Consider the following 18865-nt stretch of genomic DNA (forward strand, 5'->3'; position numbering starts at 1 on the left):
AGGATAATTAGACGGATATATTTAGTTAAAAAATACAAGTGCATACATTGTGTTCCCGCTATTTGACTTCTAAGCCTTAATTCGGATTTGCATACATTGTGTTCAGCGTTCTCTTAAATTTTTTTGAAGACTTTCTAATCATGGAAACTATGCCCCTCTAGCCTTACGATAAATCAAGGATGAAAAAAAGGACTGCGAATTCTGCTCACTAAACTAACAAAATGAAGATTAGGTTCCCTCATAGGCATACCAAATCCGAATAAATGCAGAATTTTGGTTACTCTGAGAGTTGAGAGTTGAAAGTAACGTTAAGAGAAAAAGAAAAGAAGAAGAATAGATGCTTGAACGCCTAACAACGTAAATTACAGTAAAATAAAGTAGTACAATGATTCGTTTTTTTTTTTTTTTTCTTTTTATAATGTGGAAAACGTGTGCCCAGTTGTTGTAGCAACTATGATTGTTAGCGAGGAGTGGTAGAATTTCGCGTGCTGCGTGTTCTTTCTTCATTAATTTATAATTAATTTTATAAATATTCTCTTGGGGATTTAGAGAGTCCACTCTCCTCTGTCTCTGGTAATTTCCTTTCGTTCTTCAAATCAAATTAAATGTTATTACTGTCTTCATTATTTGCAGTTTCCTTTGTTTACCTTCTGTGGCTGATAGATAGATACAGTTTCGAGTTATTTGTTGTTTTGGTATGAATTTGAATTTTGTTTTTCTCCCATGTTTGTGTCAATCACGACTTTACGATGCCATACCCTAACCTGTTCCTTCTTTTAATCAAGAAAATAGATTGCATGACAGATTAACAATTGATTTGCTGAATTTAGTAAGAATATCTTTGATGTCTTTTTCTACAATTAATCCGTTTTCCGTGCAAATTGCAGCATTGATTTGTGATGAGTCAGGGAAGCAGGGAGCTTGATGTTGATTGTCAAATTCTGGCTTGAAATCTGAAGTTTTTCAAACGCCAGGCCATTGTAACTTTCCTCATATAAGAATTGTTTTGAAGGGATGACTTAAAAGCTCTATGCCGGGTTCATTACGAGCAGAAAAATGAGTGATGCTGAAGTTCAATTTTATTCCTCAGGAACAACGAAGAAACCAGATAGCCAAAAAATTTATCATGGTAGAGATCCCAATCATGGAAGTAACTTTTGGATTGATGGGCTTATTTGTGCTTTTGAATATGTTCGAGGACAAAACAGATCAGCTAAATGGAGGTCCTCATCAAATACCGCAGACATACAGGTTAATGGGCAACAACATTCAAAGATGCATGCCCCTTCTGATGGTTTAAAGGAGGCTTCTTCTTTGAGACCGGATAAAAATAAGATGTCAGATCTTTCGTCTGTAAATGTCTCACGGGACAGTTTGTTTGGTGCCTCTGATGATGACAAGGAGAGCCAGGTTCGTCAGGCTGGCCAGTCTAGAAGGTATGATGGTGGGCATTGGGTTCCCATTGGATGGGCAAGAATTTCTGAACTTGTCCAAACAGTTCAGGTTGATGCTGTATGGTCTGCTCATCAATTTGAGTTTGAGGATTCTGAAGATGATTTTACTGTAGCAGATTTGGCGGCTCCCTACTGGGAGCGTCCGGCTGGGCCTATTTGGTGGTGCCATGTTTCTGCTGGTCACCCCAATGTTGAGGCTTGGCTCAACAATGCTCAATGGCTACATCCTGCTGTTAGTCTAGCTTTGAGAGACGAAAGTAGACTTATAAGTGACCGGATGAAACACCTCTTCTATGAGGTACTTAGCATTTTCAACATTGCAATCGTTAGTCTTAAAAAATGCTATTATTTAGCAATCTAGATTGGGCTCTTTGTTTGCTAAACGCATTTACATGTAACAAATATAAAGTATACATATAACTGTTGGAAATTTGGATCTTTACTTGATGTGTTTTAGTAAGAACGAAGCCCAGTAGCAGCGTAGCAAAGACCAATAAATCCCATGCTATTGTCTTTAGTTTTTCGAGAAAATGATAAAGAAGTCTTTTTGGGAAAAGCCAGCATGCTTGAATCCTTGTACTAACTTGATAATTTTAGTATAAGTATATATTATAGCAACAAAATTTTAGGGATGTGATATGGTGCATTTTTTAGAAGTTTGCCAAGAAAAATAAGATCTGAGACTTTGTAAATCAAGAAATCACAAAAAGCAAACTAGAAGAATAAAAAAGTAAATCTTGGGTTCCTTAGGCATTAAACCTCAGTTTGGATTGTGTCACACAACCAGCAGGTAGCTGTTTTTTCTGAAAGAAATCCATATAGGAACATTTGCTGTGTTGTTGACTGTGGTATTGATACACATTATTCATGGTCCCCAAAAGGACCTTGAGCACACATGGTGGGTCTTCCCCTCGTAATAGGGTTGATTCTATATCAAAGGTGACATTACTAAGATTCGAATCTTGGATCACTTAGTTAAGAGAGACAAGTTACTTCTATTTGTGCCAACCATTGGTGGTAAAACAAATATAACTGTTAAGTAGACATTCAATGACTGGGACTGCCCCCCACCCCAAAGAAAGCCTCCAACGAGTGACCCCATTGCGACTTTTCCTTGAAAACGGGTCTAAATTATTGTTTGGAGTTATCTCTTATTTGTAGGTCCCAGTTAGAGTTGCGGGAGGGCTGTTATTTGAGCTCTTGGGACAATCAGCTGGTGATCCTCTTGTTGAAGAAGATGACATTCCTATTGTTCTTAGGTCTTGGCAAGCACAGAACTTCCTTGTAACTGTAATGCATGTAAAAGGATCTGTGTCAAGGATAAATGCTTTAGGTATAACAGAAGTTCAGGTTGTTCTTGCTCTCTGGCCTCTATTTACACATTAATATTATTTTTGAAAGCTGTAATTCATTCAGTGACCCACTATGGCAGGAGCTTCTCTCAGCTGGAGGGTATAATGTGCCGAGAACTGTGCATGAAGTTATAGCACATCTTGCTTGCCGCCTCTCTCGATGGGATGATAGGTAATGACAGCATTGTTATTTGTATTTTTTTTTACTAGTGAAAAACGGGTTTTCCTTCGTATTTGAAGCTGGTAAAGCTCGCATGAAACAATATGTTAGAAACCAATAAAACGAAAATGGCAATCTGTATTAAGAAAGAAGAGAAATGTATTACAGACGTGTATTCTGCAATACCTTGCAGGCATGCTTCTATTTCCGGTTAGGGTTTGATATACTAACTCTTGAAGCTTTACATATACACATGTCAGTCTCAAGTCTCATTATGTTTTTCTACTCTCTACTCTTAAGTATAAACTTTGTTAAATAAGTTTTTCTGTTTGTATTTCAAAGGAGATTAAAAGGACCTTTTGTTCTTTTTAGATTGCAAATATTTTTTTAACCGCACTAGAGAAAAAAATGAAGTGGTTCATATTTACCATCATGTCATGCACTCATGTTTTGCCTTTCTCCTTTGTAAATAGTTTCTAGCTCATATTTGCCATCATTTCATGCGTTCATGTTTCCCTTTCTCATCTATAAACAATTTGTAGCATGTAGGCTTGTGCATTGTGATTATATAGATCTAAGCTTAGTTAAAATGATAATTTTTTCTTTTCTGAATTTAATATAATGGTTTCCTCGAATTTTGGATGGTCCAAATTTGATTTGATGTGTATCAATAGGAAAAGAATATGCACAAAAGAGGAAAAATACAAAATAGGAAATAGAGAAATAGGTATAAAATGAATAGGAAAATGGACGATTGAAAATACTCACCAGCTTAGATGAATTTCTAGAGGGCCCGAGATTCCGTGATAAGAAATTTTCAAATGAATTGCTCGTAGTGAATTTCAAGCAATACAACGCTCAGAAGAGGATACACTACTAAGGACAAGCTTTCAATCCAAAAAATCGGAGAGTTTTGATATGGTTCACATGCTGAAAACCGCCTGTACTTTAACTCAACATGACTCCTAAACTTCTTAGTACTGATACTCGTCCCACTTATATTTTACACTTGGCATCCACCTAACATACATAATTAATTACGTGTATAAAATATTGTGATACATGTGATTAAGATAATGAATATAATTATAAATTTTTTTTTATATGTGGTTAAAAGTTTCACGAGGTTATTTGAAATATCTGATAGTGATTAACTTTGCCTCAGAAGTTGGTTAATAGTATCGTGCTGTTCTTGACTCTCACCTGCCGTTACCCATTTGTGTAAAAATGATAGTTTCATCGGATAAGTGGCTAAGATTTAAGGGGGAAGGAATGTGATTATATGCAATTATGAATGTGGTTATTATTGTCATGACTCTATTGAAATATCTAATCATGGCTATCTTTGTCTCGCAAATGATTAATAGAGTCATAAAATGTTTAATAGTGGTTAGTTTTTCCTCACTAATGGTTGATATCAACCATATATCATAATTATATAGTCATATGTATTTACTTTTAACCATTTATAAGATTAAGTTAATCATATTTATGCATTTAGTTAATCTTTTTTTTTGGGTGGGAACTGGGTGGACAAAACCTGGATGTACGCTGATCTTTATTCTTGAACTCACCTAACTCTCTATGTTACTGATTCTTTATTTTTTAAGTTACCTTGAACTCTGGATGCGTCTAAAAGCATTTCCTAATTCTGGAAAACAAGAAAAAAATGAAAAAACAGTCAGAAGTAGGTTAGGTCTTGCTTCTAGTAACATAACTTAAGATGTTTGAGGGTGAGTTAAGTTTGTAAATATTATTACATATTCTAAAAGAGAAGCAATCAAGGATATGAAAAAAAGAGTTACTGTTTATGGAACATAAAAAAGGAATGTACTGTGTTGTCTATCAGTTCTGACTCTTATCTACAAAAGATAGTAAAATGTGGATTGCCAGGTTAGGTTTTGTTGCATTTCTCCATTAAATTTTGTACTTTAGATTTGTTGACTTTTACCACATACTTTATTATACCGGGCATATTGTTCCTTAGGAATGTCCTAAAGATGGACAATGTACCTCATGCTTGCATTGATGTTCCAGCACACTCTTTTTTCCAATTTTATGTGAACTTGAAGTCATGTCACTTTGGTTTGACATTTGTTTTAGTTTTTCAGGTTATTCCGTAAATCTATATTTGGGGCGGCAGATGAGATTGAATTGAAGTTTATGAACAGGTTTTTAAATGTGCAATGTGTCTGAATTCAAGTCATTTCATTCGAGTCCTATAAACTGTCTTGCACTAAATTGTTAGTTTTGTCTTTGACTAGGAGAAACCATGAAGATTTGAATCTTTTCATCTTAATCTTAAATCAAGAAATCAGAAAGTTATCAACACAGGTATGTCCTAAAGATACATCCATAGACAAGGTGCTGATTTCATGATTAGGATGGAAATGCATTTTTGTTCAATTATTTTCACTCAGTAATAGGACACAAAACGATGGTTAAGATTTTCAATCGGTTGTCGTTCAAAGGTTGATCTTGCCGTTGCAGGTTTAGTAGTTCACATAACCAATAACATAGTACTTAATGTTAAATTATACAGGAGCTGTATGCTTAAACTAGCAACGCTAGGGTTTATTTATATTTCTCAACATTGATTACGAGCAATATACTTCATCGTATACATTATTTCCTTGGTCTTTCTATTTTTCTAACTACGGAATTAAAAGTGGTAAGTTTTCATGGGAAAATGTTTAACAAATACGCCCTCCCCCCATTGATGGTTCCAATACAATCATACGGTGATTTCTTAAAAAAAAAAGTTCTATTTACTGATTTCTTTATCTGTGCCCTATGGGCACTCATTAGCAAAACCATTAATAATTATTTTGGAAGTCAAAAATTCTGAGGGATAATTTGAACCAAACATGCTTGAAAGTAGTTTGATTTAGTGTTGGCTTGTTAATTAACCATATGTACTTAATTCAGAAATCAATTAAGCTGAACACTGGCCTAATGCTGCTGGGCTCTTAATTATATTGATTTATTTTCCTAGAGCAATTCATAATGGCCAAATCATTACACAGAAGCTTTTTACAATATTTGTGTTTCATTGCAGGTTATCAGAGTGAAGTGGTCCCTCCATGCAAGGGAAGAGATTGTCTTTGAGCTTCTCCAACATCTAAAAGGAAATGGAGCAAGAAGCCTGCTAGAGGGAATAAAAAAGAGCACAAGAGAAATGATCGAGGAGCAAGAAGCAGTTCGCGGCCGTCTGTTTACCATTCAAGATGTCATGCAGAGCACTGTTCGAGCTTGGTTACAGGTATCAATGCTTCAGAACCTTCATTTAGAATACTTTCCTTACTTTCAGAGAGTAGCTAGAACAACTTTATTTTGCTCACCCTAGATTAACATGATAATTATCTTGCATCTGCTGAATATCTATCCAGGATAAAAGCCTTCGGGTAACCCATAATTTAGCTGTATTTGGTGGTGTTGGTGTTGTCCTCACCATCGTTACTGGGTTATTTGGGATCAACGTTGATGGGATACCTGGGGCAGAAAATACACCATATGCATTTGGTGTTTTTACAGCCATCCTTGTCTTCCTTGGAGTAGTGCTGATTGCAGTTGGCATGGTTTACCTTGGGCTGAAAAACCCCGTTGCCGAAGAACAGGTTGAAGTTAGGAAGCTCGAGCTGCAAGAATTGGTGAAGATGTTTCAGCATGAAGCAGAGACTCACGCCCAAGTCAGGAAAAACATTTCTCCCAAAAACTTACCCCCTACAGCTGGTGATGCTTTCCGTAGTGGTGCGGATTATCTTGTCATACAATAGAGATACTAATACTATAATTGTCCAAGGATTGTTCAACATCAATCACTTTTGCTGTTAAGGCTGTTTCAAGTTTGAAGTTAAAACATGAAGGAAAAAAGCATTTCTCTTTGCTTATTCACATGCTTTGGTGTGCGTGAAGAAATCCTCAACCGTTGCCTGCCATGGGTAGGTATCAAAGTCTCAAACAAAGCCAAAATTCTTGTAGCCTTTAATCTATGAGTTCTTCAATTAGTGTATTAGAAGTTTATATGAATTGAATATTTGTACACTTCACAGGTCATCTTTAGTTTAGCTGAATTTGCAGACGGGTGCCAATTTGATTTACATATAGAAGAATTTCTCTATAAATATCAAAGCGAAAGATGTGATTCTGGCGAGACTATAAAATTTATAGTTTTACTACATTGAAGTGGAATTTGTAACTTTTTACTACCTGTATTTCTTCAAGTAGAATTACGTTGAAGGAACAATTGGTAGTTGTTACCTCAATCAGGCTGTATACATACTCGTTTGTATTTCGAAGTGTAATACCAGTAAGAGGAGATATAATTTTTGGATTATATATAGTCCGTTTATTTTTTTAACATAATTCATTGAAAAGTTATATAAATGATTTCCTGAGAAATTTAAGATCATTAAATTAATTTTATCTCTCACAAACGGTTTTATTTATAGAAATGATCCTTTTCACACCTATTCCACTATAAACATTTAGAGGAACTTATTCAACCTGACCCGTGTTCTAACCTTTTCCGTTCATTAGTTTCAACTGTCGTGAATTTTGTGTAAGAATCAGGTGTTTGTATTTCTCTTTTTTCCCGAAAATGGTAAGTGATGTTTGCAGTATCAACTTAATATAAACAATCAATTTCAAAGGCAAAGTTGTACGCTTTTGTGCTAAAGTAAGAAATTTAGAATAAATATGTACTAAAATAAATTTTTTGAAACTTAAAAGATACGCAGCACGCCTTTATCCTTAAATTTTAATGGGTAACTATATAAACAAATCGTCACAAGAAAAGTAGTGCCAAAATATCCTGTATTTTCATGTCAAGTAACATTATCTTCAAGGTCCAATTGTTCGAGAATGGAATGATGTTCTTATAAACGTTTGTAGGATAAGTCAAAAAGACAAATTTCTTCCTTTGTAAAATGCCATATGAATCATTTTAGAAGAGACCTTGCAAGATGTTCCCTGGCTGTGGCCAATGCTTGACTTAGTGTCTGCAATGAAAAGAAATGCACACATTCCTCAGATTAGTGAATTTAATGTCAATTTTCATTTTTGGTATTAAAGTAAAGGATGTAACGTACCTGTTCAGACAAAGGAGCACCAGAATCTATACTATTGCTAGCAACTTTCCCGGCTATAACATTTGGATCAGTTTCAAGAATGATGCTGCACAAAATGTGATGACATGAAATTTATGTGACACACAGGTGGAGCCAAGAAAAAGGTAGAGCAGATATAATAAGGAGAGAAGTGCAGAGGTGAAAACGAGAGGGAAGCTTAGAGGGGTGTGCCACTTTCAAGATAAATGTGATTCAAGATCTGATACCACTGGTATTCCTACACAGTACCAGGGGACCTATAACTATTGAAATCACAAAGGCAGCTGAAGTATCAAGGTACTACAACTATATGTGCACTGTGCATTTTCCCACGGAAAACCTGGGGGGTAAAACATTTAAGGAGTAGCAACACAAATAACTGTATCCAAGTCATGTCTTGTCTTTTAAGGTTAAGTCATGAACTCTGAAAATGTATGGCTTGCTGGAACTTTTATCCAAAACATCCAAACAACCTACCTCTTCATTCAAAATGTGTTCATCTTTTTGTTTAACAGGGGAAAAAACATACATCTTACCAAGGGCATGAGGTTGGCTTAAAAATGAAAAGAACTTAAAAATAGATGTCATCGTGAGAAAAACTCAGCGGAAATATCATATGTATTCAAATTCTACCCTGGCTGTTGAACTGTATAGATCTTGTCAAAGTGACATTTATTTCGTCTCATTGATCACGCTCCTGAGCTATCAAAAACTGATGCAAGCCAGTTTGCTACTCGAACATTTGAATGTTTAGAAAATTTGAATTCAAGAGTATCATGATGAACTTAGAAAGCCCCAACTCTGGTATTCAAGTTCCTTCCTAGCAGAATAACAGTTCAAAGAAGGTTCTTTTGCTTTCATGGTGAAAATTTACAATTCTAATAATTTAACAGCATTAAAACAATTGATCTCTGATGTATCAAATAGCTGCTACAGTTTGCAAGTTGAAAGAAGTGGGAAGAGCAAGAGAAGACATAGAGAAGCTAACAAACAAACAACGGAAGAATGTAATGTTATATGAATAGCATATAGCGTACCCGCCATCAGCAATTTCATCAATGCACAACAGAATGAGATCCAAGTTCTCAAGTGCTTCCTTCTTGTCCACATTGCCTCTGGAGGGAGAAAGGCAGTATAAAATCATCAAAGGACTACCGTGATAATACTTAATAGCGATAGATAGAAAACACCCTTGACTATGACGCATAGATAAATAGTTCATTTAAGACAACAACCTGAGCAGGAGCCCCACGGAATCAAAAAAAGCCTGAAGAACTGTGGCTAAGATAAGCTCGTTTTCATAATCACCACCGGTGACAAAGAAGTGAAGATCTTGGACAAACTTGTAAACAACGATGTTGTTCTCAAACATTGCTATTTCCGCTGTCAAATAAACCAAACAGACAAATTTTCATCGACAAATCATGGCAGGGTCATTCATCATGTACTTATATCACAGAAAATTATGGACCTTCCGTGCGAGCATTGGTCTTCTGAGTCTTGGTAAACACAACTTTCTCAAAATTTTCCTTGGCACTATTCGTTGGCCAGTCTTCAGAGAAGTATTTGACAGCAACACGTTTCCCATCAGAATCCAACAAAAGGATGTTCTTCACAGAAGGGCATGTCTCCTAAGAAAAACACAGGGAAGAGGATCAGAAAATTCCTCAAAGGGACCTCTGAAAACGTTTCAAAATCTCAGCATTTCATCTAGCTTAAAATTATTCCAATTTTCATAGAACTAAGTGAATTAAAATCAGATTCTCTCAACCTCAGAATAATCAATACCTAAAACACACAAAAAGTCATCACAGTTCAATTGCAGCCTAGTGTTGGGTCAGATCAGAGTAGTGTGATCCACAAATAAGCCAAGAGTGATTTCATTTTTGCAACCAAATTCAAAGGACAAAACTACCACATACATAAATAGTTACACGAATTAGATGACATAATTCAATTATGACTGTAATGCAATGAAGGGAAGACATGCATGCATGTAAAATCATAAATTAGGTATAATATATGAATCTGATCCAAGTAACAGGCACAGAGAAATGGGGGCAAAACAGATCTGGATTGGTGCGAAGTGGATGACGGCAAAAGAATGAAATTGAAATGTCGAAAAGAAGAGAGAAAGACAGAAACTTACATGAGACATGGTCGGTCGGGGAACAACCAGAGAAGACTTTCACTGAATCAAAATTTTTCAATCTCTGTCAACTCTAGTACTTGAGCTCCCTTTCGTTATTTATTTAATAATAATAAGAATATTTATAATAATAATAATAATAATATTATTATTATTATTATTATTATTATTATTATTGTTGTTGTTGACTCAAGAGGAGAGAGTAAGTGATTTAATATGTAAATTAATTAAAAATACTGAGTAGTTATTTCCTTTCTATAAGTTAATGTATATATATATATATATATATATATATATATATATATATATAATTAATTAATTAATTTAATTACTCAATATATATAAAAAAGAACACTTAGTAACAGTAAACATACATGATCATAAAAATATCAAATCAGTAAAAGTATAAGAAAAAATTAACAAAATCTAAAATTAAAAAATAATTGATTGAGAAAATAATATAAATTAACCAAATGAATATGAACTAGATTAATTTATTTGAGTAATGTAAAGAAAATATAGTTCATGCAGTGGAACAGGACTTGTAAACTTTTTTTTTTATATGTAATTCTATGAAAAAAGAAAACTATGTGAGTTGTCAGATGCATCAAATCACTCTAAAATAATTAAAACTCCCATAAAAAAGAGTAAATCACAACTTTTTTTAATTTTTTTATTGTCTCTGAATCCAACTATTTCAAGAGAACCATTATAAACTTCCAATGAGGATGACCTAGTTAGACCTCTTACAAGAAAAAATAAAACTGTAGCGATTCAATTACCATTTCTGAAAACATTAGAACTTTACGGGTATCAAATTAATGGCTGTGTTATTTGTAGGTTTTTGTGAATATTCATTAGTGTTTGACTTAAGGAAAAAAGAACACCATGGAATGACAAATTCTTCCCCCTTGCATGACAAAAAGTTGAAACAAACGATCTGCTTGGCAGAGAAAAGAATTTCTGTGCTTTCATAAGAATGCAGCCAAAGAAGAACCATGTCCGTGTGTCAGTGCTAGGAAAAGGAAGAAATGAATAATAAATTATGCACAACATATTATTAGCATTATTCTTTGATTTGTTTATTCAATCTTGTCTGCTACAAGGCGAATCTTATTCAGAGATTCTTTAAATGCTTGCCAAGAAACCATATAATGATCTTGGGATATCATCCCCTCTTCAACAACTCGCATGGCACGTTTGTACAAATGATCAAAACACTGAACTGGGTTGCTTATATCAACATTATCAGCACTAAGATGAGGTACATACAAACGCTTAAAATCTTTCCTCCATCTTGACAAAATGTATTGACATGGAATTTCCTCCACACCATTGTAATTTAGGATATACAAGGCATGTCTGCACAGGTAGCCCTTGAAATTAAAGCAACTACAAATGCAGCGCACTTCTGTTCCAGCTTTATCATACATGACTTCAAAATGCCTAGCATCTGTTGCAGGGTCTTCCACTTCTCGTTCTTTTACCATGTACGTCACCGTAGAGCCACTAGTTTGAGTCTGCGTGATGCTGAAACAAGAGGGCATCATCACTACCTCATCTTGAAACTTCCTAAATACAGCATTTGTGTACAATTTAGAGATTTGCAACTCGTAGTAGCATCTTGTCTTCAGTATTGAGCTCAAATCGCATGACTCAAGATCATCAAGAACTTCGGTTTTATGTTTTTTCTGTTGAACTAATTCATAAATCTCAAAAAATTCTTTCAAAGAAGTTTGTTGATGCACATGACCCTTGAAAAAGGGAACCACAGACTCACCCTTTTCATAATCAGATATTCCAGCAAAAAATGTGTCTTTGGAGTACACTGGAGCCCAATGCTCTCGTTCCTCATGCAAGGTTAGGATCTTTTCGTGATTTCTTATTCCAAAATGCTGGGTCAGATCATCCCAAGCCCTTTCAAACTCCTCTACTGTTTTAGAGTCATATATGACTTTAGTAAGTGCAATTTGAAATGCCTCGTACTCCTGAAACTGCACAAAACACCCAAGAATGCTCTGCATGACTTGTGATAGACAAATTCTATGGTGAGCTCGGGGGAAAACCTCAGCAATTGCACTTTGCAAGGCCTTACACTGGTTTGTGATCATAGTTTGTGGAGGGCGACCAGTCATACATGTGAGCCATGCCCTAAATAGCCAAATATATGTTTCAAATGTCTCATCTGCAAGCAGAGCACATCCTAGCAAAATAGATTTTCCATGGTGATTAACACCAACAAATGCAACAAGAGGAATCTCGTAATTGTTTGACAAACACGTTGAGTCAAATGCAACCACATCACCAAAATAACTATAAGCAGCCCTAGATCTAGAGTCAATCCAAAATACATTCCTCAGTTGTCCATCATCATTCAGATCCATAACATAGAAAAAGTTAGGATTAGTCAATTGAATGCGGCAGAAGTAATTTGAAATCAGCTCCGGATCACCTTTTTTAAGTTTCAAACGCTTGGAACAATTAATGTGGTTATTTGTTGCACCTTCAGTGGAATTTGAGCTTCCATAACCTGATGCATCTACAACAGGCATTCGATATAACTTGATTGTTCTTACTTCAACGTCTAGAGTTGGCTCAACTTTTCTTTTTGCCCTAGTGTCCATCCTCTTATGTGATTTAGAGTTTTGTGCTCTTTCAGGATCAAATGAATGGTTATGCTCAAGCTTGACTTCATCGACTCTCCACCTGTTAGATTCCACTAATCTCAATCTAATCATTGCTAGACAGCCCGTTCTTGTTTCTTTCCTGTGACTATTTGCTTCTTTGGTTGTTTTGAAACCCTCACAGTTGCAGCACAGAACCGCACCACGCTTCTCTTTGCTGTTACGTTTCGTCCAAGAAGATTTAACTCGAGTAGCAAATCCAATTTCCTTCGCATAGGTATTGTAATAGTTGTAGGCATCATCATAGGTATCAAACTCCATTCCCACAACTGGTGGGGGACAGTCTTTCCCTTGAGATTCTCCACTGTGACTATCAACTATTGTGGTTTCATCCCTCCCATTTTCATGCCCATTTCCATCAATCTCAAACAATTGTCCACATTCATTGTCAAGTTCGTTGCCCTCATCCACTATGTCAAGAAGTTGCTCACTGTTCGGAGAGCCATCATCTATCTGGAAAAGGTGAAAAAATATTTCAAATTCAAAATAAGAAATTTGTGCAAGCAGTAAAATTTTTGGGAAGTTGAAATATATTTGACCACCAAATGATCTTGTTAGTTTCCTAACTTGAAGTTTTTATATTGGTAACTGGTATGAGGTTTCTTTTATTTGTTCAGACAAAATCATTATCCTTTATTTATCTACCCCTATCACCATACATTGTAATTATATACTTGAAGCAATAACTCAACTAGTTCTTCCACACAAGTTCATCGCCCAGATCTAAAGCAATATTAAAAAATGAATTAGATATCTATCTTAGTTGCAATGATTTATAATCCACTAAGAGGAAAAGGAAAGTCTCTCCATCATTATCTTGTATTTGAAGAGGACCATCAATAATTTATTATGAAACAGGTATAGGGCTACGAAGAATTCTTAAAATTTGAAGATGAGATACAGCCTATATACATTGATATGGTTTATAAAAAAAGTGCATTTTATATTTATGAATGATATTTGTGATGGGATATTAATAATTTCTTGTTGACATACATGCACAATATTTATAACGAGACTTGCTGTATTTTATATTAAAAAACAGTTGTTAAAAGGCATTGCATTTTACAGTAGAACTAGCTACGGCAAGTAATGGTCATAAAACTACAAAGGAAAAGAGGAGAGTCCTCACTAGGTAAGTATCTAGGCAGATTATATGCATATGAAATATCGGTCATATATTGGTGGTATCAGATATGAATAGAACACCAATACTTCACAAATTAAGAAGTATTTAAGCTTCACCAATGAGACAATCGATACACTTCTTCCCTCATTTAACTCAAGAAATTCATATGAATGCATAATTGCCAAAAAATCACCAGTCCAATGACATTGTGCCATTTTCTTAAAACTGGGAGAACCCCTTTGAACGCATTTAACAAGCATTAACAGGAGTATCAATACAAGAATGATCAAGAGCCTAAGGTTCTTCAAGACCTACCGCAGTATGATAGTTAGAAACAAAAAAAGTCACCAGTTGAGCCGAACACACTTGCTCTTAAAAGTTTTAGATTTCACAGAAAGCACAACACAAGACAGAGCATGAAGTCACAGACAAAAATTTACCGTGATATCAAGATTAGGACTCAGCGACAAGTCCTTGTCGCTTGGAGAACACATGGTATCGTCAGTCATAGCCAGAGAGTTCACATGAGTTCTGTCAAGTATGAGATGTCAGTTAGCCTTGCCATGCCCATAAGCTCACATTTCAAGTAATTCCAATTTATCCAAACTTATTCACAACATTATGAGTCTCAGTTTTATCAACAAAACTAGAAATAAAAATTCCCGAGTTAGTCAAACAAGTTAAAAAGAAAAAACGGTTAAACGAACACTTGATCATCCCATTTACGTATGATTTTGGAATGCACAAAAACAAGTGTGGATACGAAAAAACAAATCCCTCACAGAAATTGTTTGTCTACATATTCATTAATTCCATCACTGCTAAAAGAAAGACTTTGAGCAATAGACACAGGAAATTTACGGTATGTGAAATTTGGATTTTACGCATAATCAAGTAATTGACCAAATGGGATTCCGATTAGGTTTGCGATAATGCGGTTTGAGCACACGAATCAACAAAATTGAATGAAACAAAAGCTATAGCGGCGGAAATCAGATAAAGATTGAAAGTATGGTGAAAAAAAAAGATGGTTGCAGCGGAGAAAGAGAATCGTAAAAGTTAGGTTGCGATGAAAGTGATAGAAACTCACAGTAACAGAGAAGATTAGAGAAGAAAAGAGAGAGTGGCAGTGAACGAAATGCTGTTTCTCTGCTCTCTTTTCTTCACTGCCAACTGCGTTCTTCCTTCTGTTATCTATTTTCTCTTTCTCATTTTTACTAACATAGATTATTATTTTTTTGCAAATTCTATAAGCATCTATTGCTAAAAAAAATGTCTTATTTTTCTTATTTTTATGAAATATTCATTGACACCATTCATGTCTGGATTTCTCTTATTTTAATTTAAGAAATGATTCTTTGAGACTCCATTAACCACTTAACAACCTTTATTTTCAGGATAATTTAATTATTAAAAAGTGATTTTTTATATTTATTAAAAGAAGAAAATACAAAATGAAATAATAAATATTTAATATCTTTTTTTTTTCATAATTATGTTCATTTTTTTATTTGTCATTTTCTTACAAAAATATTTAAATCACTCTACCAAATAACACATGACAAAAAATAAAATAAAATACTTGCTTGGCAACACAAAATAAATGCATATTCTACATACTAAGTGGACTGATAGTAAGAAAAAAACTATTTTACGCTTTTTACAAATAGTTTATACTATTTTGTTGCCCTCTGTTTGAATCAGTGAAGATATAATCAACTTTAGAAATGAAAACTGAAATAAACTCCCCTCGCTGGGATTAAATTGAAGAGGAGAATCTTTCATTCTCCAAGGTTTTCCCTTTCTACAAGAGCAAATGTTCATATTCACAATTGCTAACAAGATTGAATATTTTTCTTTCAATCTCTATATCCATGTTGTAACTTGAATCCAGAGTGGAATAGTTCAGGTTTTTCGAATTCAGTCTTTAACAGAAATAATTGATAGAAAAAGGAGTTATGAAACAGAACTTTGTAACATTGATGAACCATAACCATGAAAAGAAAAAAACTACTTTGTAACTTCCTAACTCCATCAAGTTCTAATTAATGTATTCAACAAATTTAACTGATAGCAAATTGTTGAATCAACTTCCGAAGCAGTACCACTACCATGTAAATAAATAACATGGGAGGAACTACCTATTATGGTTTAACTCAAAAACATCTTTAGCTATACAAGTTATGGACATTGTAAAAATATCACAGTTAAACAGCGCTAAGCAGTTATACAAAGTAACAACACTAACTGTATATTTTTTAGAGTACATTAAAGCCGGTCACTCTTGTCTCTGCTCTACATCATGAACCTTACTCAATGATTCTTCTAAAGATTGTAACGCTACATTGTAATGATCTAGAGAAAGTATACCCTCCTCAACAACTTGCAAGGCACTTCTAAATAACTGATTAGACCATTGAATGCGGTCAGTATCATCAGCGGTACCGGAGCTGTGATCAGGAACATAAAGGCGCTTGTAATCTTTCTTCCATCGCGAAAGAATGTATCTGTGAGGTATCTCTTCAACCCCATTAAAATTGAGCACACACAGTGCATGTCGACAAAGATATCCATAAAAATTAAAGCAACTACAGATGCAACGAACTTCACCTACGGTCCTACTGTACAAAACTTCAAAATCCCGTATCTCCCGTCGGTTTCCCTCAATCAAAACACGCTCCTTGACCAAGAAAATTATGATGGGACCATCCACATGTAACTGTGTTGTACCAAAACAAGAATATACTTCTTCCACTTCTAACTGGAATTTCATGAACATTTCTCTAGTGTACAATCTGGAGAGCTGCAATTCAAAGGAACATCTAGTTTTCAGCAAGGGGCTTGAGCTCCTTGATTGAATATCTGCAAAAGACTCTTCTTTGTACTTCTTGTGAAGAGCTAATTCATATTTATCAAGAAACTCCTTCAGCGGAGTCTGTTTGTGCACGTATCTATCAAAAAAAGGAGTAATGTTCTCACCAGGGCGAGCTGCAGACATTCCAGCAAAAAATGTGTCCTTCAAAAATACCGGAGCCCAATGAACTCGATCTTCATACAGAGAACGAAGCCACTCGTGATCACTAACTCCAAAATGTTGAATCATAAATCCCCATGCTGCTTCAAACTCAATCACTTTCAATGTTTCATAAACTGCTTTAATCAGTGCTTTCCTGAGTGCATCATAGTTGTGCAAACCTCCCAATTTTTCTGGTATCTTTTTCATAATTAACGACAAGCCAAAACAATGACGACATCTAGGAAAAACATCTACAATTGCTCTCTGCAAAGCCTTGCACCTGTCAGTAATAATAGTTTGGGGAGAACATCCCGCCATACATTTTACCCATGTCCTAAACAACCATACATAAGACTCTGTTGTTTCACTTGCAAGGAGGCCACATCCTAATAACACCGAATGACCATGGTGATTTATTCCAACAAAAGTCACCAACTGGATTTCATATTTGTTTGACAAATAACTGTTGTCAAAATAAATAACATCGCCAAAATAACCACATGCAGCCCTGGACCTAGCATCAACCCAAAATGCATTCCTCAAATGCCCTTCGTCATTGAAATCCATCAAGTAAAAGAAGTTTGGATTAGTCAATTGCATTCGGCAGAGGAAATTATAAATGGCCTGTGAGTCACCTTTTCTAAGGTTCAACTTATTAGAAAACTCACAGAAACTTCTGTCTTCTCTTGCAGTGGAGTTTGAAATTCCATCACCTCCCGCGTCAATCACAAGTGCACGATATAACTTAATCGTCTGCCCCTCGGCATCAGAGCTAGGCAAGGACTTCCTCTTCAACCCAGTTCCCATCTTCTTAACCAACCTCTGTATCTTAGCACCCAACATGTGGTTATGTTCAAGCATAACTTCAAGCACCCGCCATCTCTGTGACTCCACTAATCTCATCCTTATCATTGCAGGACAACCAGTTCTCGTCTCCTTCCTCAAATGATTAACATCCTTTATTCTCTTGAAACCCTGGCTGCTACAGCAAAGCACTGCACCATACTTCTCTCTGCTATTCCGCTTGAACCATGAATTCTTCACCCGTACACGAAACCCCACCTCCTTGGCATAGCAAATATAATAATTGTAAGCATCATCGTATGACTCAAACTCCATTCCAACAGCAGGTGCAACAAATTCCTTTCTCCCCTCAGGAAAACCATTCTGACAATCCAATTCAATCAGCGCGCCATCTTCGTCTTTCTGAACCTCAATGCATTCCCCATCGGGCAATTGTTCACAGCAGAGAGAGGTGTCTTCCATCTAACATAGGCCTCCTATACCAAGTGATTGCACCTCTTAATCAACAAAAAAAAAAATTAAAATAAAATAAAATAAAATAAAACATAAATTAACTACAATCAGTGATAGGGTTTTTCATTTCAGCCTAATCTTATACGAACTTAAGACCCTAAATTCTAAACCTAACATTTTGTAAATGTTCAACTGTAATATCTCGCTCAATTACTAACCTCTAGATATATATTTTTTTTTTATTTGAAGGAACATAAAAGGTTCCGAATCTGTGAAACCCTCGAAATAAGCATTGGTAAAAGATGAAACAAGAGAACACAATAGGATCCAGTGAAAAATTGAAGACACAGAGAATGGAAGAAAATTAGTGAAAAGTGAGCAGAGTTACCAACCGTGAATTCGCTAATCTCAGTCTGAAAGATAGAAGCAGAAGCAGAAGCACAGCATGCTGACGCTTCTTCTTCGTTCTCTTCAAACGCGCTTTTTAGCTCTCTAAAATACACAATCTTGTGTTTTTTTCGAAGAATACAGATTCCAAACTTTTCTGCACTTTTCA

General features: G+C 35.3%; 2 protein-coding genes and 1 pseudogene across 4 annotated transcripts; 1 reads left to right on the plus strand and 2 right to left on the minus strand.

Moving 5' to 3' along the window:
- Positions 1-14: 14 nt before the first annotated feature.
- On the plus strand, positions 15-7292 carry LOC106776142. 3 transcript variants are annotated; one of them, XR_001376873.2, is made up of 9 exons: positions 15-573; positions 888-1752; positions 2616-2804; positions 2887-2978; positions 5078-5137; positions 5231-5300; positions 6025-6228; positions 6356-6907; positions 7019-7292. XR_001376873.2 is itself a non-coding variant. In XM_014663492.2 (8 exons), exons 2-8 carry the CDS (start codon positions 1057-1059, stop codon positions 6740-6742), a joined length of 1698 nt encoding a protein of 565 aa, XP_014518978.1. In that variant the 5' UTR covers positions 15-573; positions 888-1056; the 3' UTR covers positions 6743-7291. The 3 variants fall into 3 exon arrangements, 2 of the variants coding, with proteins under 2 accessions (XP_014518978.1, XP_022643054.1); XM_014663492.2 differs by having other exon boundaries at positions 6356-7291; XM_022787333.1 differs by lacking the exon at positions 15-573 and adding an exon at positions 584-695 and having other exon boundaries at positions 6356-7291.
- Positions 7293-7698: 406 nt separating this feature from the next.
- On the minus strand, positions 7699-10334 carry LOC106775168 (coatomer subunit zeta-1). The gene is made up of 6 exons (XM_014662239.2): positions 10224-10334; positions 9546-9705; positions 9310-9457; positions 9112-9189; positions 8057-8141; positions 7699-7966 (listed from the first exon to the last, which is right to left on the minus strand). Exons 1-6 carry the CDS (start codon positions 10230-10232, stop codon positions 7907-7909), a joined length of 540 nt encoding a protein of 179 aa, XP_014517725.1. The 5' UTR covers positions 10233-10334; the 3' UTR covers positions 7699-7906.
- Positions 10335-11255: 921 nt separating this feature from the next.
- Positions 11256-18865, minus strand: LOC106775941 (annotated as a pseudogene).

The sequence above is a fragment of the Vigna radiata genome, chromosome 10, assembly GCF_000741045.1.
Source record: "Vigna radiata var. radiata cultivar VC1973A chromosome 10, Vradiata_ver6, whole genome shotgun sequence".
NCBI lineage: Eukaryota > Viridiplantae > Streptophyta > Magnoliopsida > Fabales > Fabaceae > Vigna > Vigna radiata.